Source organism: Chelmon rostratus, chromosome 22 (assembly GCF_017976325.1).
Source record: "Chelmon rostratus isolate fCheRos1 chromosome 22, fCheRos1.pri, whole genome shotgun sequence".
Classification (NCBI taxonomy): Eukaryota; Metazoa; Chordata; class Actinopteri; order Chaetodontiformes; family Chaetodontidae; genus Chelmon; species Chelmon rostratus.
The window spans coordinates 14,624,627-14,645,905 of NC_055679.1; the positions used below are offsets into that span (position 1 = coordinate 14,624,627).

Sequence of the window (21,279 nt, forward strand, 5' to 3'; positions counted from 1 at the left end):
AGGGAAACCTTCCAAGATGGCTATAATTAGGGTTTATTGCTGGATTTAGGTTTGCCTGATATCAGACACAATCCGTCAACTGTCTGTTTCCATGTTCAGTCTGACGTTGCGTCCACTCTAATAGACTTCCGGAGGGGAAGAGACCAGCGTATCTGCCTGATTCTAACATATATAAGTCAGCACTGATGCGTAACCATGCCAACATGCTGGTTTTGCCAGAGTTTTAAGAGTGGAGCAGAGCAGAGTAAAAACAAACTGCAATGTTGGGCGTAGAGCAGCCCAGTTAGCAGCTTCCATCTTGTCTATGGTGGTTGCTATTCTTATTACTCCTCCTTGGTCCGGACACAGCTTGACAACAGCATGACGACGGCATGAGTCCTGCCCATGGCACTGATTGGCTAACCGTTAGCCCCCTGTGGTGCTCGTTGGATCATCTGCTTTTTCAGAAGAAACCACTGTTTCTTGCCATCATACCAGACCAGAGTGTGTCAACACAAAGATCTGGACCCAGGCAAGATTTAGGTCATTTGAGTTATGATGGTGTTCTTTTTTTTTTTTTTTTTTTTTTTGAAGAATTATGCTGAGACTTTTTCAGCTCTGTGCTCCTTTATCTGATTTAGCAATTTTTTTCAATATGAGAGGAAAAATCTAAGTCATGCAGCAGACGTTCAGCCTTCAGTTCTTGTTTGCTATTTACAAAAGCAGACTTCACCATGGTCACCAGGCCTGCATGTTGGACATGCATAGAGCGAAAGAGAACCATTTCCTATTTGAAACCTCATTATGTAACCAAAGAATAGCTGTGTGAGCTGGGTTGCCACCCCTGAAGCATTCAGAGATTTGCTGTTAAATAGGTTATTAAAGACTGGGGCAGCCAGGACAGGGCTTCATCTTCCCTTACTCAGTCATCTCGTGGGGGAGCATTCCTGCAAACAGCAATTTAACAGGCCATGCAGCCCCCATTCACAATGTCTATCCTGAGCAGAAAACAGGAACCGTGTAGAGACAGTGCACAAATTAGTTCCTCTTTAAGGTTGTAAAAATAAACCAGAAAATGAAACCTGTAAATTCTGAATGACACAGGCAACTCGACACTCCACTACAAAGCCAAAATGCAAGTAACCATGGAAATGTATCATTTCTATGAATACAGCATGTACAAAACTGCAGAAACTACAAAACAGCTAAAACTGAGTAAAACCACAGTTACCGTTCTCTGGCTGGGTGAGTTATGAGGGAAAGCTAGCTGGTGACAAACCTTTGGCTAAAACCAAAACTATATTTACTTACTGAGTTTTCCCAAGCTATCATGAGTAATAGAAAATATCAATTTGGATGAACAGACATCTTTGTAATTGTTATTCAACACAAATGAGGCAGTAGCTAAATCCATTTATTATGGAGAAAATCTAGCTAAACTCCTGCTAAAGCTAACTATCTTAGCAGGGAAGCAGTAGCTGCTGCTTGACTGGTGGAACATGATTTGATGTGGTTAAAGCTGCCTTTATATCACATATTCAAATTCAGAAAAACGTAAAGTAAGTTGTAAGGCCTGTACTGATCTACAGCCATGCTAGCAGCCCTGTGAGGCTGCACTTTGAGCTGAATGCTAATGTGAACGTGCCAACAGTGACTATGCTAACAAGCTAATGTTAAGCAGGTGTTATGTTTACTATGTCCGCCATCTTTGTTAGTGCGCTAGTTTGCTAATTAGCAATAAGTACAACCTACAGGTGAGGATGATTGCTAACTGGCTGCTGGCTTAATGAAAGCCAAAACATTTAAACCATGATGGTGCCACAGGAAAAGTCAGTTGATCACCAAAGTCATTAGAATTAATTATCTGGGGACCATGAATGATGTTTGATCTCAGATAGTTGAGATATTTCAGTCTGGACCAACGTGGTGGATGAATGACAGACTGACATTAAGCCATAAAATGGAGGCATTACAACCTGTGTATCTGTTACATAATTTGCCTTCATGAGTGCTATTCTTCGACATGAAATGACATACTTGGTGATCATCATCAAACAGACAGAGGGCTGGAATACTTAGTAGCTGGCTGTCACTTTCAAAAAACAGTCAGACACAGGCATTTATCTAAGCCTGTGCAATCCTCCACACAAAAAGGGAAAATTTCAGAGTGGTTCTCAAATAGCCAAATTCCATTTTCTCCTCGACGCATCACAGTGGTGTGCTCACCTAGTAACTGGTAAACACACATCAACAATGACGGAAAAGCATTAACGAACCTCGATATATTCTCCAAAGAAAACAGTGTTAAGTGTTGCCACACGGCAAAGCATGAGGAATATCATCCTTGCTGATATCGTCTTTGTGCCTGCTGGGACTATGTTCACACCATATATCTGCCTCGCTTGTGGTTTTACTGATTTATTGGGTCAATCACTATCACTGTTGGAGAGATGATGCGTCAAAACAGTACAACGTAAGGTGTCCTTGGCGAACTGGCTTACACCTGACCATAATAAAGAGCTAAAACTAAATTGCAGAGATTAAGATCTGCAGTGTTTTAGTTACCACATTCGGACAGAGCTCAAGCTCAGACAATAACGACAAAGACCTCATGCATGTGCGACATGTGCTTGAAAAGGAAACTAAGACATACAGACGTTCAGTGAGGCTTCATTCATGTGGCCTCAAGGTGTGCCGCCTATGTCGTACAAGTGTATTGTTAGCATGTGATGTGGTCAATGTCAGGGCGGTGCGAAACAGGTGGTCGTCTAACATCTACCTGACACAAGGTGATACAACGTGAATTATTAATTAAAAAGAGAAGAAGCAGTTCTTTGGAAATGGACTTCTCATATTCCAATTCAGACTTATGTTTTGGCTACAATTTCAGTTGTTCACAATCAGGACAATCCGTCAGTTGTATTGGGACACATATACCAGATGTGCCTTTTACACAAACCCCTAGTATTATTACGTAGTGTAAAGTAGCTAGGTACATTAAATGTAGTTACTGTCAGCGTGTAACTCTCAGGCAAACCTAAATACAGAGGTGCCTGTACTTCACTGGAGTTTTTCCATTTTCTGCTACTTTATTCTTCTACTCCACTACATTTCAGAGAGAAATATTGTACTTCTTACTACCTGACAGCTTCGGTTAATAGTAAGTTTGCAGATTTAGATGAACAACAAAATAAAATATGATGCACTCCATAGATTAAACTAACCAATGGTCTATGAAAGGGGCCTTTCTGCATGTTGAGTACTATTACTTTTGAAAACCAAAAGTATGTTATTGTACATTCTAGTATTAGTTTGTATAAAATTGTAAGCAGTATTTTAATGTTGTAGCAGTCAGACAAAGTACAATATTTCCCTCTGAAATACTGTGGAGTAGAAGTATAAAGTAGCATAAGATGGAAATACTCAAGTAAAGTATCTCAAAATTGTAATTAAGCACAGTACTGTAGTAAATGTACTTCATTCGTACAATCTAACACCGTGGAAGGGATTATTACGCATAATGAGTACTTTTACTTTTCATACTTTACTACATTTTGCTGATAATACTCATGTACCTTTTGAATACCCGACTTTTACTTGTATCAAGACAGTTTACTTTCACCTGCAACAACTGCTTTTGCTGTCCACTTGGGGGCAGCAGAAACAGACTGTGAACATATTATCAACTTTTAACTTAACATGGCAAGCACATTAGCGAACATTTGCTATTAACACTATTTATACATCCAGCAGAAACAAATAAACAATAGCATTAATTTGCCGACTGATGAATCTAAGTCAAACATTCAATCTCCTTTAGTTCTGTTTTGAGCAATGAGCTGAAAAGTCGCTAAAAAAGCTCCGTAGAGCTGAAGGGAACTGCATTGTTGGTTTATACTTCTCTGTGAGTTTGTCACTGCGAGCAACATCTTTCACATTACACACAGTCATTTGATTCAATGTTATTCAATGTTGATTAGAGCTGCTTTAAATGAATGATCTGAGCTCCATCACTGGATCACTGGTGCTATAGATAATAACAATGCATGATATCGCTTATGAATCCATCTGCATATTCACTTATTTAAACATTTAAAAATGGAAAAAGGTAATTTTTTTCTCAGCATATTTCAGTTGACTTTATTAGTATGACTGTTTCCAGCGTCACATTCTTAGTTGTATGAGTCAGCAGAATTGAATTCAGTGTGAAACACCTACCAATTTCTGTGACTCTCTCAGATTTAACCATTAATATAGACACCGAGCTGTGGTCTTTGAATGTGGGAGGAAGACACCACCTATACTTTCAGTACTTTCTGTATAGGTGGTGTCTGCGCCTGTGCTATATGGCAATGAAATGACTAAGCATGAGGCCTGCTGCCTGTGGCACTGTGCAGACATGTTCCATTCTGTCAGAGTTCTGCAGCACATAAGCACCATTTCACATGGTCCCCCGACTCTTGGCGAAGCGAGTGGGAACTTTAGAGGCCCCGCTGACAGCCTATTCCGAGCATTCAAGCACCGTGGCTCTATATAATGTTTATGCAACTTTTAACCTATGTGCAACACTAAACATCTTTTAATTGTAATTTCCTCAATGCATTTTCAAAACAAACACATACAGAACGGGCACCTTTCAGTGCCTGACACTCATGCATTATGAGCTCAGATTTGCTGGTGTTGATGCATCAACAAGAGTGAAAAAACATCAAGGTGTGTCATTCCAAATCAGGTTTGTAATGACACGTTAAAAGGCCTGCAGGTAGTGAGAAAATGCAGGGCATCAAATCATCAGAATGAAATGATTGTTGTTGTTTTTCAGGCAGCTCAAATGAGAAAAAAGTGACTTCATTGTTCTTCATGGGTGACTCATATATTATGCAGCACTGTTACACTAAATCCTATGGCAGGTACTCCCCCCCCCCCCAACAGTGAATAACTAAGCTAAGCATTCTGCTCAAACCAAGCCCACAGCATGAGTGTGTTCACAGTGTGTGTGGTCTGAGAGGGGAAAACTTCACTGTTTTTAGTCTTTAGCACCACCTACTGGCGTTTAGCAGAAACTACTGATGAGCTCCATGAAGTCGGAAATTTCATTGAATATAAAACCATTCACCACATGCACTAAAATCAAAATATAACTAATAATCATGTAAAGCAAGTTAGTGTTTAAATTCCTATATCCCCATGTTCACCCTTTATTGCTCCATGACCCCAGGTTAATTTCATCTCATCCATCCAGTCAGCCAGAAAATTCAGGTTGTGGTCTGCCTTCATTCGAACCGCTTCTGTACATTAACATGTAAGCCGTGTCTCTGTAAAAATAACAGCAGTAAACACTGTTAGACAGAAATGCACAAAACAAAGTTATGCTTCTCAGGGTTGGGGCAAAGAAGTAAAAGGAGCACATAAAGAACATTTCATCACAATAAACAGGAATAAAAACTGACAATGTAACTACCAGGTGTACAAAATGCTGCTGAGAGACAAGACAACATGACAGACAAGACGGATTTCCTCTGTTTAAGAGTTCAAAACTTTAAAAGCCCTCATGCAAAAACACCTCTCAGTCTTTAATCTTCACTGAGGAACAGACAATAAGGCTTTGTCTAAAGATCTAAAGCTGTTTCCGCTGGTAGGAGGATAAAAGCTGCATGATGTCAGCAGGAGTCGAGCATTTAAGGCTTTAAATATTATTAATAAAAACTCTTAAATTTGACTCTAAAGGCACCTGGAGGCCGGTTTAAGCAGGCTGAAATGGGAGTCATGTTGTTTTGCTACTGAATGCTGAAGGCTTGGTTGTTGCATTGCAAATTTTTTGGAAGGTGAAAAACGATTTTATAGACAAGGCTAGACACAGAGAATTGGAGTTGATAATGTGAGAAGAAATGAAAGTCTAAATAGCTCTGTATCAAGGTCAGGAAATGTCAGTGTGAGTCATTTTTCAAGAAAGAAAAGTCAAAATTCTCCGATTCAAGCTCCTTAAATGTGAATATTCTCTGGTTTGTTTACTCCTCTATGATAGTCAACTGTTTCTCTTTGGGTTGTGGACAAAACAAGACAGGAGGATGTGATTTGGGGTTTTGGCAAACACTGATTGTAGTTTTTCAGCATTTTATGACATTTTATAGGGCAAACAACTACGTGATTATTAAGAAAATAATCAACAGACTAAACAACAATGAAAATAACTGATGTTGAGCAATTTACCCGCAATATCCTCCATATGTCCTCTTCACTTCTTCCCAGGAGGCCTGTGTGTTAGAAAGAAAATCAGAGGCCACATTAAGTACAAATCTTGACTAAAACTGAATTATAATAATGCAGAAATTTATGTTGAGACTCAAAATTTCGCAACATACACTTTCCATACTTTTAAGGGTTATACTTAAGATATACCATGTTTGTGCAAAACATCTCGAAGGCTTTGAAACAGGGATCTAAATGCTTTGTGATTTATTATGACGTGTTCAGATCACAAATATGTTTTACAAAGATTCTTCAACAAGTGGAAACCAGATAGAAATTGCATTAAGTGAGACAGTTTTTGTCAGATTGGAAGTACCTGTTTTACGTGGCTGTCGTTTGCATAGTACCAGCGCTGGTTCGTCCTGTGACGAACGTAGGCAGTATAGTGTCCACACATTGCACAACCAGAGTGCACAACCACTGCATGCAAAGTGTACTTGCAGTTATTCTGCAAGAACAAAAAAAGTTGTGGATGACAAAAGATAGATAAAGGTATTAATGATAATTTATAGGAAATATGCGTACCTGGGCAAAGTCTGAGGAGAAGGCTTCTTTACAAATCTCAGAGAATTCGAAGGTTTCTGGAAAGGTAACCCTGCAATCAAGTTTCCGGGTGCCTCCACGGCTATTTCGAAACCTTTTGAGGTGCACGCACAAGATACGAGGCAGGGAGAGCAGTTTGACACACTGAGAAAGGGGGAAAAAAAAAAAAAAAAAAAAAAAGATGTTTGAAGATGCTGGTTCATACTTTCTGGGAAGTGTTTAAAGCAAACCTCACCTGTTTCGATGGAGTCTTCATTCCACATTGTGCACAAAAGCAGCAGTTTATGCCCCTTAGCTCCTGATGCTCAAAGAAGGAGCTCATGCAGTCTTCCTGAAAAGGTTCACATTAGGGATATTTCTGAGTACAAATTCTGAAAAGTTTAGAGTAATGGTTTGACGCTGCAAAACCATCAAAGAAACAGCAGTATCGATATTGTATGTATGATTGTATTTCCCAAAATGTTCCTTAAAAACAGTCCTCATCTGAAAAAAGAAGAAGCAGCACCAGAGAATTATCGTCTTCCTTGATGTGCAGCGGCAGGCTGAGCAGGTAGCTGGTCTGGGTCTGGACGGAGCTGCACTCCAAACACTGCACCAGCGTCTCCACAGAAATCCTGTACAGATTCTGGATTTCAAGAGCCTGTCAGAGAAAACAAATGCAAGCATACAGATGATGCACTCACAGGTGAAACAGAAAGGTTATTAATGATCAAAGACCCACCAGAGCTTTGTCATCCATCTGCTGCTGGATGAGGTTCAGGATGGAGATGAACACCTCGTCAGCGTCATGCTGCGTATAAACTGCGAACGACATTCTGTGCGTCAGGAGTTGTGAGATAGACCACGTCTATGTGAGACATTTATTTCGTGTGTTTGTTTCTCCTCACGTCGAAGGCAGTTTCTGTCCAGGCTGCGGAGGAAGTCCTGATGGGGAGCAGGCTGAGAGACGTCGCTCCTCATGGCGGCGAGAACCCTCTTCAGCTGCAGGGGGACGTTAGGACTGTCCGTCCTCATGCCAGCTGTTTCCCACCTTGTGCAATTCATGAACCCTCGTTAATATTTTAAACGCCGGAGAAAAGCAGCCTCCTTTCCACGTTGATAGCTTAATATGCTCATTCCAGATCCTCAGATCTCAGCAGACTGCATTACTGAGACAAACAAGTCAAGTTCATGTGCCTTCATTTGTTTTAATGTCAGAATGTTATGACGATATGTAACTTGTGAAAAATGGGTCCAGTATTTTCTTTCATAATCATAATCTGAGGTCATGTTGACTTCTCCCACTGGAATGAACATACTCAGGACCTGCTGCAAGTCTCCTACAGGAGCGACACTCATGTGACACAGATACAGGAAATGACTCTTCAGTGGGGCGTCTTTGGCTTGCTGCTGCAGCTCGATCTCTGATTGAAACCTCAGGTGAGGGAGGACTAGAGAGCTGCATTATTTTACACTGTTAAATGTGTTCATACTTGAGTAAAAGTGTTTGTCAAAGTGTTTGTGTGGCTAAATAAGATCCTTAAATTGTCTCTTGTTCCTCACTTGCTCAGTCCCTCACAGACACCCAGCGATGAAGGTATTATTGTAAGTGAGCCAGGATCATGATGAATATGCAATTAAATGTTCTTACTTGTCGAGTAGGTCTGCTAGTTCCCAGGTAGCAGAGAAGCTCTGCAGTAGCGTGTTCACGCAGCAGGACAGACAGTAGTTTCTGAGGCCTCTCATTCCTGTGACAGAAACACTCAAATAACTCCCGATACCTCGAAACAAGCATGTTATCCACGGCCGGGTCCACCATCAGGGGCCAACTGAGGGCTCCAACAGGCATTCTCACATGTGCAAAGAAAAGAAGTCCTGATGCTGATCCCTTGTATATTTTATTATCAGAAACAGATCAATCATTTTATAGAAGGCAGAACAGGAAAGACGTGTTTGGTTCATTTGTTTAAGGCCATACGCACAGATGAACAGCAGGTTATTCTGCACAGATGCAAGGTCGGCATTTTGGTTTCTATGTCACTGCTGCACACTGAAGAGAGGCATCATTAAGTGAAATGCAGTAATAGTGGGAAACTCAGCGATGAATGGGAGCAAACACTCTCTGTATTGTCACAGGCTGTGGTGGAGTTCAGAGTTAGAAAAGGTGTCAAGTTCAACTTCTCACTGCAGGGTTTCTGTATTACAGTGAACAGGGGGTTTTATTCCTCAGTCAGATTCAGTGGTGGACAAAGTAATCAGACCCTTCACTTCAGGAAAAGCAGCAATATGACAGTGTGAAAATACTCTGTTGCAGGTGCTGCATTCAAAATGAAAGGAATGATGACGATGACGATGCATTATGTTTAAGCATCACTTTAAAGCTGCAGCTGATTATTGGAGAGTTTCAAATAGCCTATAAGACTATTTAATTAATTTATGAGGCAGTTATGTTTTGTTAGAGTTAGTCTGAATAATCAAAACAATGTAATGGAATAAATATATCTCCCACTGACATTCAGTAAAGTAGAACTATAAACATGTATAAATGGAAATACTCATGTAAAGCACAATTACTTGCGTAAATGTACTTAGTTACATCCAACCGCTGATCATTATTAACAACACAAACCATCATCAAACAGGTTGGATGCGGTCTACTTACCAAAGCGGAAATCCTGGACATTGAGTTTGGAGCAGAGCCGGCAGAGTCCTGCAGACATCAGTGCAGACTTCTCTTCACAATCAGTCAGCGAACTGCAGTTCTGGAGGTCTCCGGACCACGGGAAGAGGAGTTTGACGGTTTTCCTGAAGGAAAACGCTTCGTGGTCTTTACAGCATCAGTCTGATCCGGTAAAGTGCTGCTCTCACCTTAGAGTAAACGTCTCCGTCACATCCACAACTAAAGTTTCGCTTTCGTTTCACTTGTTAGAAGTTCGCGGCATCGCTTCGCTGGAATCGAAACTTAACAGCTGACAGGCGCCGAAAAAGCGGACAAAGAAGAAACTTGCAACTAAGATTCATTTCATGCGGCTTCATCAGCCTTTGAGACACTTTGACAATCATACATGATGTCGCCAGTGTTGTGTCCAGTAGTGCAACTACATCTCACAGCCTATGATGATGTTTACTCCACTACATTTAGTTACCAGTTACTTTTCAGATTACAATTTTTAAATGTTTTTCTGAGCTCATTGAAGATTATCACAGAACAGCAACACCACAAACATGTCCTGATCTTATAGAATATGATGCATTGCTGTGGATTAAACCAGCCAAACATCATACACATCCACAAACATCAGATATAATAATAAAACACTGATAGGGAACATTTACTGCACCATGAGTACTTTCACTTACTTGAAGTACCTTCTGCTGATTACGCCTGCATATTTTGCTTTGAATGCAAGACTTTTACTTGTAGTGGAGTATTTAGGCAGTGTGGTATCAGTACTTTTACTTGGGTGAATGACCTGAACACTTCTATTCCCGGTTGTGTCAGAAAGCTATTTGTTTTATATCTGCTCAGGTTTGTCATCTCAACTGTGAACACTTTTAAAATTAAATAACAAATGTAGAATTTTGTGCTACCATACAGCTACTGTGGATACATTAAAGTTTTATCAGCCATTTTTTCCACTACAGCGACTGATGTAATGCCATATTTTTATAGTATGTTCAGATTTATGGCTGAATTAACACAAAAATTGAGTCTATACACATCTACACATTTGTGTGTTTACCATATACAGTGACCTGGTTTTAATGCATTTCAGTGTCAGATAGCTAAATGACAAGCTGATGAATCAATGTCAGTCTTAGTAAAAGGTCAACAGGACCGAGTTCATAATGTTTCTTCTGGAATCAGACTGGAATCATCTCAGTCTGAGGACAGGAACGAAATTAAACAAACACCTCCATATCTTTATTCTACCTGTTTTACAGTATGATCACAGCTGTTTTGTTGGTCCTTAATTCATCTTTTGATATTTTTATATCTATTTTTTAGGTTCTAAGTGCTGCTACTGTCTTGGCCAGGAAAAGATTTTAATCTAAGTGAGGCTCTTTCCAGGTTAAATAAACATTATTATTTTTACTTGCTTCAGGATGAACAATCCGGACCAGAAAAAATCTGTCTATCTCAGTCTTTTGTTTCTAATAATAAAAAAAAAAACTACAAATGCTGCTGGCAACGTCTTTATTAGAGTAGCATAAAGTTGTTCATTTGTGTTTAAACAGGTTTAATACAACTTGAAATGGGGTAAAACATGTTGTGATTTTCAGTCTTTTACAGCCCTTTGCTCTGAGTGAGAGCCTGATGGTACGGCGCAAACATGGCCCTCCACATCTGTTTGAGCAGCTGAAGAAGTTTGGAAATCCACATGAATGAAGACGGGAGAGCTGCGGGGAAAGTACAGGAAGATTTCCAGTTGAATGTTTTATACTTCAATGAGCTTTGTGATGAAACTGAGCTACAAAGAACATTTAATCCAACCTGGATCCAAGCGAAGACAGAGCATGTAGAGAAGGACAGCAGCCAGAAAGACTCTCCGCAGAGAGAATGAGCCAGAGCTGGTCAGCAGCAGCTTTCTGTAGAAAAACTTGAGCATGGCTTCGAGTCGATGGATTACAGCTCCTGTAGAACACAAACACAATCAGAAAGACTGTCCACATTCATTATTTGTACTTATATGACTTAGAATAAATGCTGCACTGAAATGTGAGACCTTCAGTTGAGACAGGATGTGCAGCAGTCTCAGAGTCTGGATTGATCCTGGGATTTGGATGTGATTCCAGCTCTTTTTCTTCCACAACATCCAGTGCCGTCTGCCTCTGGTCCTCTGTGAACGCAGAGCTCCCCACCTCGCCGCCAATCAGCTCCAGAGCCTCATCTTTGTGTCCGAGAGGGACGAGGACGTGCAGTAGGTAGAGCTCTGCCACCGTCCCGAAGCCTGTTGCTCTGCTGTTGGACGGGCAGTGTAACCAAACTCTGGCTGCCTCCTGCATCACTGCTGGCTCTCCCACCTTGGAGTAAAGAAGTATGCTGCCAAAATGAGAGAGAAAATACATTCAACACGCATTCTAGAGCTAAAAAAATGACTTGATAAATCGATGAGTCACTGAATAATAATAAGAAGAAGAATAATAAGAATAATAAGAATAATTGTTAGTTGCAGCAGGTAATTCATTTTCTGCTGATCAAAGAATGAATAAGGCTTCAGCTCTGCTCACCACATCTGCATTATTTTGGCTGGTATTTTCTCCTGGTGCTCATACTGCTGAAGGACCCAGGAGAGGACACCATGCCACTGATTCAGCTCAGCCAACGCTTGAATCCCTAAGATGCAGAAAGCTGCCTTAAACTCGCCACATCTGCGAAGACAAAACCCAGAAACACACGGTGACGTTACACATTCAGGCTTCAGGGATCATTTTAAGCAAGAAAAGCTGCTTTCACCTGCTGTCCTCTTGGTCCATGTTGGCGAGGCTCTCCAGGCCTCTGTCGCATGTGTCAAAGGCTACCTGGAAATCTCTGTGGACCATAAGCTGCTCTGCAGCAGAGTCCAGGATGCTGAACATCTGTGTTAAAGAAGAAGTGAGAGAAGGGCTGCAAACTGAGCCGAAGCTACGAGCAGGAACCAAGCTGGTTGAACAGCTGCTCATCTTATCTGTCAAATTTAAGACCAATACAACAAAAAACACAAACTATTAACAACGCTACGAGATATTCCGTTGCTTTCAGGGGCTTAGTTTATCCCCAGATGTCAAATAAACCTGTTAAGAGGCTCGAGTTACATCTTGTTTACCATCCATGATGCCTTCAACTTCCTGGTTTGAAATCGTTAGCCAATCATACGCTACCGTCTTCAGATTGCCTGAAGTAGCCAATCATGTTTCTCTTTCTTCGACAACACGTCACCACTTTTTTCCTCTAGCTTGTAAACACGTGCACGGAGTAGAGCGTGCGTTCCTGTCTGTGTAAGGAGACAATTTAAGCAGCTAAACTAGTTTTCAGTAAGTCACTGTTACTGTTTACATGTGGAATAATGCTAACAGTCTATATTAATTTAGTATGTTGAATGAGCTAGCTTTGACTTGTACTCGTTGATGCGAAATGTTCCACAGTAGCAACTAAATAGCTAACAAGCTAGCAAACTGTTTACTTAGCTTGGTAAAATTAGCCTTAATGCTAATCACTGTAATAGCTGTAGCTTGCTGTTACCGTGTGCAATATAACAACTCAGTGTTTAACGTAAACTTAACAGTCTGGTTGCTATGTGGACAGATATGGTCTTACGTGATATAAATAGAGCAGGAAATTGTAAAAATGCATGTCTTCGACAGAAAAAATAAAGCAAGGGAATGTGAAGTTCTGAGAAAGCTGTCCTGAAGATTAAATGGCAAAAGGCAACTCAAAATGTGAAAGCCAGCTAGTTTGACTGGTGTATTTTTGTTTTTCCAGATCGCCCTTAAAATGGCAAAAAGCCTCCGCAGCAAATGGAAGAGGAAGATGCGTGCAGAGAAGAGGAAGAAAAATGCTCCCAAAGAGCTGGCCCGTCTGAAACAAGCTCTCAGTCTGGATAAGAAAGGAGAAGCTGTCATGACCGACATGCAGGAGATCGCCACTGTGGTGCCAGCAGAAAAGGTCAAGAAGCAGGCGGACGTGGAGATGGGAGAGGTGGAGGGTGACGGTGAGTGAGAGAGAGCACAACATGTCCAAAGGGAATCAACAGCTTCTATGTTAAAGAGTTAATTTTAAACTAGTTTCTGATTTGTCTTTCAGGCACATAAAGCCAGATTGGGCTGATGTTTGGTATTCTCATTTACAGACTAACAATACACAGCATACCTATCATATAACTAAACAATATAACCGGTTTACTTTAGGGAAACATGTTTATTTGTTGGTTTTTGTATTTATCAATCTTTGCCTTTTGTGTTACAGATGGGAAGATGGAGCTGGACAGCAAGCGCAGCAAGAAAACTCTGTTGGATGAAAATGGTCAGTACCCCGCGTGGATGAGTCAGCGACAGGCCAAGAAACTGAAAGGCAAACGGACGACAAAGAAAACTTACCAAGGAAAGGGAAAGAAGAAGGGTATCGCCTGGTGAGCCAGAGGAAAGACGTTTCTTTGCCTTAAAGACTTTTGACGTGGAAACACAGGATCGTTTCATGTATTCTTTCATACACGATCCCTGTGGGAGTTCTGCTATTGAATCTCATTCTGTTCAGTGGATTACACGACTCAGGTGGTGCCACAGAGCTTGTTATTGGAAAGTAATTCACTGCAGGAAAATGTTTGTTCTTATGGAACAGCAGCTTCATTCCCATGTTAAGACAAGGTTAAAGACAGTAAGGCTTGTGCAAAACATGTTTGCCTTTGGCTTGTCGTAGTACATCACAGTAATGCAGGTTATTGTCATATTCTCTATAATTTAAATCTTTTCATACTTGGATTTAAAAAAATGCTTACAATACTTTTTTGTCTTATACCACTTGAGACTGGGCGATATGGTTAAAGTCAATATTACAGAGACACCAATCAGGTTTGAGTCATTTGTTGCACGTCATTCACCATTTTTCTCCCCTTATTTCATGTTATCGCCACTGTCAGTATCTCTACATTAACTGTAATATCTGACTGGTGTTGCTGCTGCATATACCATGATGTAAGAAGATGTATGAAAAATCATGAGTGGACTGTGTTGTATATAAAACTCTCACTTGTAAAACAGTAACTTCATGAATTGATTTTTTTCTCCATTTTTAATCACACTTTGCTTCAAATCCTTAATTTGGTGAGCAGAATATGATCCTGTGATCACATTGTGATATAATTCCAGTGAAAGGTGATCAACAGTAATAGCTCTAATGTTACTGTGAGATTACACTGATTTGAAATGGACAAATTAAATTTACAAAAAAGCTGGCGTGTAGAATGTTTTATTGACTCCAATCAGTTCATTGCAGATACAAGATGTCACTTCTTGCCACTAATATGGGTTTGGTGTTCACACTACCCTCAGATACTCATTGCCACAGACCCGAAGTGAGATATTACACAGTAAAAGTACAGAAATCAGTTGACCAGAAGCCGTTTTTGCACAAATTTTCTGTGATGCATTCTATAAATACATAATTTTCTTCCGTTGAACGACCTAAGAAACCTGAGACTGTGCAAAAGTGAAGCTTGTGCAGAAACTCCCTACGTGTCGCTCACTGCATCAGCTGAACGTAAGCAGCCGGGAAAAGACCAATGCGTCCGTGACACTGTCCCTTCCACCAGCCCTCGTCAATCATCTCTATGTTGGTGATGATGTCGTCCGGGTTGAAGGAGATCTCATCGTCAGCCTCTGTGTGGAGGAAGGAGAAGAAAGGGTTTGTCCTCGCAAATGCTGAGAGGGGATCAACAAATGTCAAAATGAAATGTCAAACGAATTGAGTGAGTGTCACACCTCCTTCATAGTCATAAATTGCCACTGCCCTCTGGCCACATGTCAGGTCTTCATAGTCGTTGTCTGTAGCTGAAAAAGAAAACACTGAAATGAAGGAGGATTTCATATGTAAGAGGTTTGACATTTGACTGTCGGCAGACAGACCTGTCAGCACTGGAGGAGGCGGCTCAGCAAGTTCCTCATAGTCTCCATCGTCTTCTGCATAGTCCACGTCTGCTGACCTGGAAGGCAGCGCGGGAACATCCGGTTCGAGGAAATCGTCCGAGCGTGGAGGCAAAGCCGGGGGCTCTTCGTACTCTGGTTCCTCCTGGAGGCATCACAAAACATCTTTGATTTCATAATCTCAATCTCAAATCTACAGTGCTCCAGGAGAAAATACCAGCCGTTTTAGGAAATTACTGAGCCTTTTCTTAAAAATTATGTTATTACTGTTTGTATGTTTTTAGCTACTTATTAAAAATCAGCCTTATCCTTTAAAGAGATGAATGAATTGCTCTATTATATAGTAGATCTGGTTTTTGTTTGTGTCTTACCTCCGGCTCTGGTTCTGGTTCAGGTGTTTCTTTCATATCTGCCATGTGCTGGGGGATTTCTGGCGGTGGCATGTCGTACTCTGGAGCCACATCTGGAACAGGTGGTGGAATTTCCTCCTCTCTTCTGCTCTCCTCCTACAGGAAGTACAAAACCATCACTGAGCATACTGAGCATTTGTTAAATTTGACCTCTTTACATGTTGACCGTGCAGCACATGTGTTGACCTCCTGTCTGCGTTTGGCTAGCTCGCGCTCTCTGCTCTCTCTGGCTTGTCTCCTGGCTTTCTCCTCTTCTGCTTTCTTCCTGTTCTCCTCATCCGAAGCCTTGGCCATGTTCTCAAAACGCGCCTTCAGCTTTCCTGCACCTGCACTTGCTGCATAAGACACAGAATGAATATGAATATGAGCATGAGCAATGACCTTTGTCCTGTTTGTTTGAACGTGGCGTTCATTGTTCAGAAAAGATGGCACAGTAGGGTTGATTATGTTGAAGGAAGAAATGAACTCACAGGCCTCTAATGGTTGTGTCTTTTCATAAGCAGAGGTTGGAGAGTCCATGTCTGAGAAGCCAGCTGCACTCTAGAAGAGGAAGATTATCATTCAGCCATTTCAATCTGCCAGTGCTGACTCATGCTGAAATGATTAGTTAATTAGACAAATGGGAGATCATCAAAATTAACCATTTTGATAATCGGGCAAACATTTTGTTGGTTTTGGCTGCTCAAATGTAAAGATTTGATGCTTGTCTTTGTTTTTCATTTTCTACATGGTCCACTTTCCCCTGGCCCACATACAGCAAAGAATAACGGTCTGAGGATGGGCTCCAGCTAGCAGAGCAGGGCGTGTACGGACCATCATGTAGCTTTATCTCAGCTAACTGTAAAACCACAGCGAGCTCTAAGATGGTCCGATGTAGGGCAAAACACTGGTTCCACATATAAACTTAAGCAAAACCTCTGCCAAAACACATAAACCACACTCTCCATACTTCACCTCAACAATGTTGGTACATATTTTAATATATATATAGATATTTTTCATACAACCAAGTTTGTACAATCCTGTATTACTTGGAAATTATTGAATTAAATGAGCAGCAGTTACACGTTTCTAAAAGAGGTTGGATGAAAAAAACAATCAATATTAATGCCAATAATATGTAGCTTTGCTAATATGCAGCTTTACCAATCATGAAACATCAACATTCATGCCAGACGGCTGATTCGATTGAAATTTACTGAGGATTTTCTACCATTTTGTTAAATTTTACAGACTCAAACTCGAAACAGTTAACCAGAGAAAAAACCTGCAGATGAATCAGAGATGAGAATAATGAAGAGTTGCTGCTCTCATACTGACCTTATCCATGCGGTCTGCCTGTACTCCATAACTACCTCCAAAACCTGCTGAATAATCTAAACACAGATGAATCTGATCAGTCTGACATTCTATAAGTCTGCAGATGTTTTAAAATATACACATGTGAGTGTCTCCTCACCTTTTTGTGACTGATGTTTCTCTGTCTCGCCCTTATAATCGTAGCCCAAAGCGGCTTTATCCACTTTCTCCTTCTCGACACCAAACTTCCCTCCAAATCCCTTTGAGTAATCTGAATGTGAAATGAACACGAGTACAGATCAGAGCAGTCGATGGTCAGGCGAAAAGGTGTCAAAGCTGACCAATGCTACAACTGTAACTTACCTTTCTGTGACTGGTGCTTCTCTGTTTCTCCTTTATAGTCGTACCCCAGAGCAGCTTTGTCCACCTTCTCCTTCTCCACCCCGTACTTCCCTCCAAATCCCTTCGAGTAGTCTTTTAGAAATAAGGTGCAAATGCAAAATAAAGCAAATCTCAAGCAAATAGTGTCAAAAATGACAACGGCTGCAACTTAAACTCACCTTTTTGTGACTGGTGCTTCTCTGTCTGGCCTTTATAGTCGTACCCCAAAGCCGCCTTGTCCACTTTTTCCTTCTCCACCCCGTACTTTCCTCCGAATCCCTTTGAGTAATCTAAAAACATACAAATTGTAAGGGAAATTCTGGATGAGATCCTTCAGTTAGGTAGCAACATCCAAAAGGAACATATTGTCTCTCTGAAGCTGAATGGCTGATTTACCTTTTTGAGACACATGTTGCTGCACCTCTCCTTTGTATTCGAAACCCATGGCAGACTGCACAGACACAGCAATCACATTTAAGGTTTACGTATTGCTTTAAAGATCCCTTAAACAAAAGTTTTAAGACATTTGGAAATACAGACTTGAGTGTGATGTGGCTTTCTCACAAAAAAGTTCAATTAGTTTGTGTAAAATGAGCGATTTGGATGAATTCTGATTAGATTTCATGAGATTTCATGAGAATGAATGTAATGCTGAGATATTGGTCTACTGCATAGAGGTCAAACATCCAAAGTGAAGGAGTCATAATCAAAACAACTCTTCAAAAGGAGGTGGACTCTTCTCACCTTATCAACTCGATCTTTCTGAACACCAAACTTCCCTCCGAACCCTTGTGCTGCATCTTTCTGGGAAGAGTGCTGCTCAACTTGTGCCACGTAGTCGTGCCCCAAAGCCACCTGGACAGCAGAAAAACAAATCACCAATCAGGCTGCAGATAACAGGAGCTCATCGCTGTATTTTCAGTGTAAAAAAGAAGAATTCGTCAACCTTGTCCATTCGGTCCTTCTCCACTCCAAACTTCCCTCCATATCCGTATGACGCTTTGGGAGTGTGGTCCTTCTGCTTCACCTGCTCGTGCTCCACGGCGACCTTTGTTCTGAGCTCTGCGATACTGCAGGTCATACAGGGTACAGTGTTGTACAGTGTTGTCACTGCGTCTTATATATAACATAGTAAGTCAATCAAATGTTGCCCCGTTTTGTAATTTGCAGTTTTTTATGGTTCTATGTTGCTCTGTATCATAGTACATATAGTCTGTATAGCATTATTTTATTATGCAATAAACTGAGCATCAAAAAGCACTTTACAGCAGAACATCTGCACCTTGTCCTTATTTACATGTTACCAGCATTATTATCATGGTGGCAGCAGTAGTGTAAGTACGAACAAAATACCAAATACTGCTTTTCTTTGCATTATAATACTTATACTGTTACAATACTATGTTAGTACTATTGTCATTATTGTATATTTTAATGACATTATATGGTCTATTATGGTATTTTTCCATTTCTATTATATATATTTAATAGTGCTGCATCATTACAATAAAGTGTGTGTGCATTTCTGCACATAAATTAATATGAAAATAAAAAAAAAAATTAAAACAATATGAAAATAAAATACTATAAGGTTTATATTATGATGGATAATATTGTTATTACTCATTAATTATTTATTCTCTGTGCTGCTGTGACTTGTGACTGGGGGATCAGTCAAGTTTAATTTTATAACGAGTAAGCTGGAAATGCTGGGAATCTATTAACAGACACTTGCAGATTTAATCAATTTTTTCTAATAAGTCACTAAGTCAAGAGTTATAAAAGTTAAGTTGTTACTATTTAAAAATATTCTGCAGGTTTTACCAGTATGCTCCAATGTGCCTACAAAAGAGTTAAGTAACAATATAAAAACATGAATGAAGTGTCCTGCTGGAGGAGGATAAACACCATCTGAAGGGAGTTTAGAAGGGTCTGATTAGAAAGGAGAACCACAATCTGTCAACAATCTCTGGTCCTATTCTAGTCAATGTCACTGTCGAAGTGTGATCATCACATATTACCCATATTAGGAGAGACTTGCTGCCTCACAGCTTGTGTTCTGCTCTCACTTCCTCTTCCTGTTGCTACACAGCACCCACACTCTGACCTGTATTCCTCCACGTCGACTAAAGACTCGCTCAAATCCAGACCCAGGGTGGTACATCTCTCACCTGATGTGCTCCTTCCGTCCCGAGCCATCGACGGTCTTTGCTCCCCACCTCTGCTCCTGCTCCGACACGTCATTCTGAAACACAAAGTCAGGAAGGGTTGACTGAGGAGCATTTGCACCAACACACACATCTTCCCCCACAGTGGCACACACTCCGGGAAGTATACAGTACCTCGAAGTCAGGGTCTGTCTCCCAGTCGTCCCCCTCTGAAGCCACCTTCATGTTCACATTGTGGCCCACGACTGACTTCCACATCTGGGGAGGCAAAACACTATGAGCCACAGTAAAGACAGTGCACAACTCTGAATAATGAGCTTCACAACTGGATATATTCACAACTATTACTGACAGTGTATGGTGACTAAATAGACTGATGTGCAGGCACAGGCTGTGACCACCATGTGCCAAAGTCACAAAAAGGAAGTAATTTCAACATGATGCTTCATTTCCCCATAATGGAACACACTCCAGGACCCCACGTTGTAAAAAGACACTAAAACACTGAAGAATCATGAATAAAAGCACAAAATTTAAGGGAAGTGCTAAATGAGGACTTCAAAATCCTCTGTAACACACTGAAATCACACTATTTATCTCTAAAAGTAGGCATCAAATCTATTGTCTATGTTCATCTAATGCATACTAGGTTGCTATTTGTCTCTATTTCAGTGTCACTATAATTTTACGACAGTTTACAGTCATAAGTGGTGGTTGCAGGCAAGTAAATGTAGTAGTAATACCGGACATAATATTTACATACAGGTAGACATTAGCCCAGCCTATCCTAATCTATTGTTTAAGCAAAATGTTCATTTTTGCTAGCTAATTTAACCGATAGCATATATTTTGCTAACGGTTCATTAGCTTAGAATGGGTCAGACTACATCTACTTCCTTAATGTTAGTTTAGAGATAAATAAAATATAAAGCATATTCACAGGTCAGTAACTGAGTTAGTTGGACAAAAAAAAAAAAAAAGAATAACATTTACCTTTTCGCTGTACGGCCGATGTACCCGCGTTTAGGTGGTTTTTACACCGACTTTGTTGAAGGTCTTCAAACAAGTTGTGACAGTTTGATGGGCGACACGTGAACGCGCAAGCAAGACACGTGAACGCGCGTTGATGTAAATAATAAAACAGATGTTGTCCATGTTTCACTCTTTGATTAATGACTGATGTTTATACGGCTTTGCTGTAACAAATACAGAAAAATTCAAGGCTTTTTGAAGAGAAATTAAAAGTATAGAAATGCTGCATTCAAGCGCGGACGGAAATCCGACGATGAACGACCAGAAGTGGTGATGGGAGTAAATGAGGTGTGATTCATGAGCTGCTAGAATACTTTAGACCACAATAAGTTAAACACACTGACACAGACAACTATGGCCTGTCACTTGCAGTTCCTCACATTTAAAACTATTATATGAGCAGAACTTGGATGCAGAACAGACTGCGGCTGTGATTTTAGCTAGCTGTAGTGTAGTTACAACACTTGGGGGCAGACTTACACAGCCTATTGACATGAAATACATTAAACCATAACAGAAAAGCTGCCTGCAATAAATTAAATTTTCTGATTCTTGCTTACATGTTGAGTCTTTATTCTGTGCTATAAGCTATCACTACTACATACGTTTGTGTGAATACT

At 40.5% G+C, this 21,279-nt stretch overlaps 4 protein-coding genes across 6 annotated transcripts; 1 reads left to right on the plus strand and 3 right to left on the minus strand.

Moving 5' to 3' along the window:
- Positions 1 to 531: 531 nt before the first annotated feature.
- Positions 532 to 9,649, minus strand: usp18 (ubiquitin specific peptidase 18). The gene is made up of 10 exons (XM_041964349.1): positions 9,413 to 9,649; positions 8,402 to 8,498; positions 7,659 to 7,801; positions 7,493 to 7,572; positions 7,277 to 7,411; positions 7,007 to 7,102; positions 6,754 to 6,915; positions 6,545 to 6,676; positions 6,190 to 6,233; positions 532 to 5,294 (listed from the first exon to the last, which is right to left on the minus strand). Exons 1-10 carry the CDS (start codon positions 9,468 to 9,470, stop codon positions 5,222 to 5,224), a joined length of 1,020 nt encoding a protein of 339 aa, XP_041820283.1. The 5' UTR covers positions 9,471 to 9,649; the 3' UTR covers positions 532 to 5,221.
- Positions 9,437 to 14,690, plus strand: llph (LLP homolog, long-term synaptic facilitation factor). Of its 2 annotated transcripts, none has more exons than XM_041964352.1 (3): positions 9,437 to 9,600; positions 13,214 to 13,442; positions 13,697 to 14,690. In XM_041964352.1, the coding sequence occupies exons 2-3, from the start codon at positions 13,226 to 13,228 to the stop codon at positions 13,861 to 13,863; spliced, it is 384 nt and encodes a 127-aa protein (XP_041820286.1). In that variant the 5' UTR covers positions 9,437 to 9,600; positions 13,214 to 13,225; the 3' UTR covers positions 13,864 to 14,690. The 2 variants fall into 2 exon arrangements, with proteins under 2 accessions (XP_041820286.1, XP_041820285.1); XM_041964351.1 differs by lacking the exon at positions 9,437 to 9,600 and adding an exon at positions 10,014 to 12,765 and having other exon boundaries at positions 13,697 to 14,689.
- Positions 10,495 to 12,570, minus strand: pex26 (peroxisomal biogenesis factor 26). Its single transcript, XM_041964350.1, has 6 exons — positions 12,558 to 12,570; positions 12,209 to 12,419; positions 11,983 to 12,123; positions 11,478 to 11,794; positions 11,246 to 11,386; positions 10,495 to 11,151 (listed from the first exon to the last, which is right to left on the minus strand). The coding sequence occupies exons 1-6, from the start codon at positions 12,562 to 12,564 to the stop codon at positions 11,039 to 11,041; spliced, it is 930 nt and encodes a 309-aa protein (XP_041820284.1). The 5' UTR covers positions 12,565 to 12,570; the 3' UTR covers positions 10,495 to 11,038.
- hcls1 (hematopoietic cell-specific Lyn substrate 1) lies at positions 14,680 to 20,738 on the minus strand. 2 transcript variants are annotated; one of them, XM_041964346.1, is made up of 16 exons: positions 20,621 to 20,738; positions 19,802 to 19,885; positions 19,631 to 19,704; positions 18,406 to 18,529; positions 18,204 to 18,314; positions 17,856 to 17,910; positions 17,639 to 17,749; positions 17,442 to 17,552; positions 17,239 to 17,349; positions 17,100 to 17,155; positions 16,250 to 16,319; positions 15,966 to 16,114; positions 15,741 to 15,875; positions 15,352 to 15,514; positions 15,208 to 15,276; positions 14,680 to 15,105 (listed from the first exon to the last, which is right to left on the minus strand). In XM_041964346.1, the coding sequence occupies exons 2-16, from the start codon at positions 19,883 to 19,885 to the stop codon at positions 14,969 to 14,971; spliced, it is 1,560 nt and encodes a 519-aa protein (XP_041820280.1). In that variant the 5' UTR covers positions 20,621 to 20,738; the 3' UTR covers positions 14,680 to 14,968. The 2 variants fall into 2 exon arrangements, with proteins under 2 accessions (XP_041820280.1, XP_041820281.1); XM_041964347.1 differs by lacking the exons at positions 17,239 to 17,349; positions 17,442 to 17,552.
- Between the last annotated feature and the right edge of the window lie 541 nt (positions 20,739 to 21,279).

Bases quoted from the DNA above. Each gene is read 5' to 3' on its own strand.
- pex26 (XM_041964350.1), bottom strand. The intron at 12,124-12,208 runs GTGAAAGCAGCT...TTGTCTTCGCAG, and splicing joins ATGGACCAAGAGGACAGCAG to ATGTGGCGAGTTTAAGGCAG. The intron at 11,795-11,982 runs GTGAGCAGAGCT...TCATTTTGGCAG, and splicing joins GCCAAAATAATGCAGATGTG to CATACTTCTTTACTCCAAGG.
- llph (XM_041964352.1), top strand. From the start codon at position 13,226: ATGGCAAAAAGCCTCCGCAGCAAATGGAAGAGGAAGATGCGTGCAGAG. The intron at 13,443-13,696 runs GTGAGTGAGAGA...TTTGTGTTACAG, and splicing joins GGGAGAGGTGGAGGGTGACG to ATGGGAAGATGGAGCTGGAC.
- usp18 (XM_041964349.1), bottom strand. From the start codon at position 9,470: ATGTCTGCAGGACTCTGCCGGCTCTGCTCCAAACTCAATGTCCAGGAT. The intron at 7,802-8,401 runs GTAAGAACATTT...GAATTGCACAAG, and splicing joins CTAGCAGACCTACTCGACAA to GTGGGAAACAGCTGGCATGA. The intron at 6,916-7,006 runs GTGAGGTTTGCT...CCCCTTTCTCAG, and splicing joins TGAAGACTCCATCGAAACAG to TGTGTCAAACTGCTCTCCCT.
- hcls1 (XM_041964346.1), bottom strand. From the start codon at position 19,885: ATGTGGAAGTCAGTCGTGGGCCACAATGTGAACATGAAGGTGGCTTCA. The intron at 18,530-19,630 runs GTGAGAGATGTA...TATGACCTGCAG, and splicing joins GGACGGAAGGAGCACATCAG to TATCGCAGAGCTCAGAACAA. The intron at 15,876-15,965 runs GTCAACACATGT...TACTTCCTGTAG, and splicing joins TAGCCAAACGCAGACAGGAG to GAGGAGAGCAGAAGAGAGGA.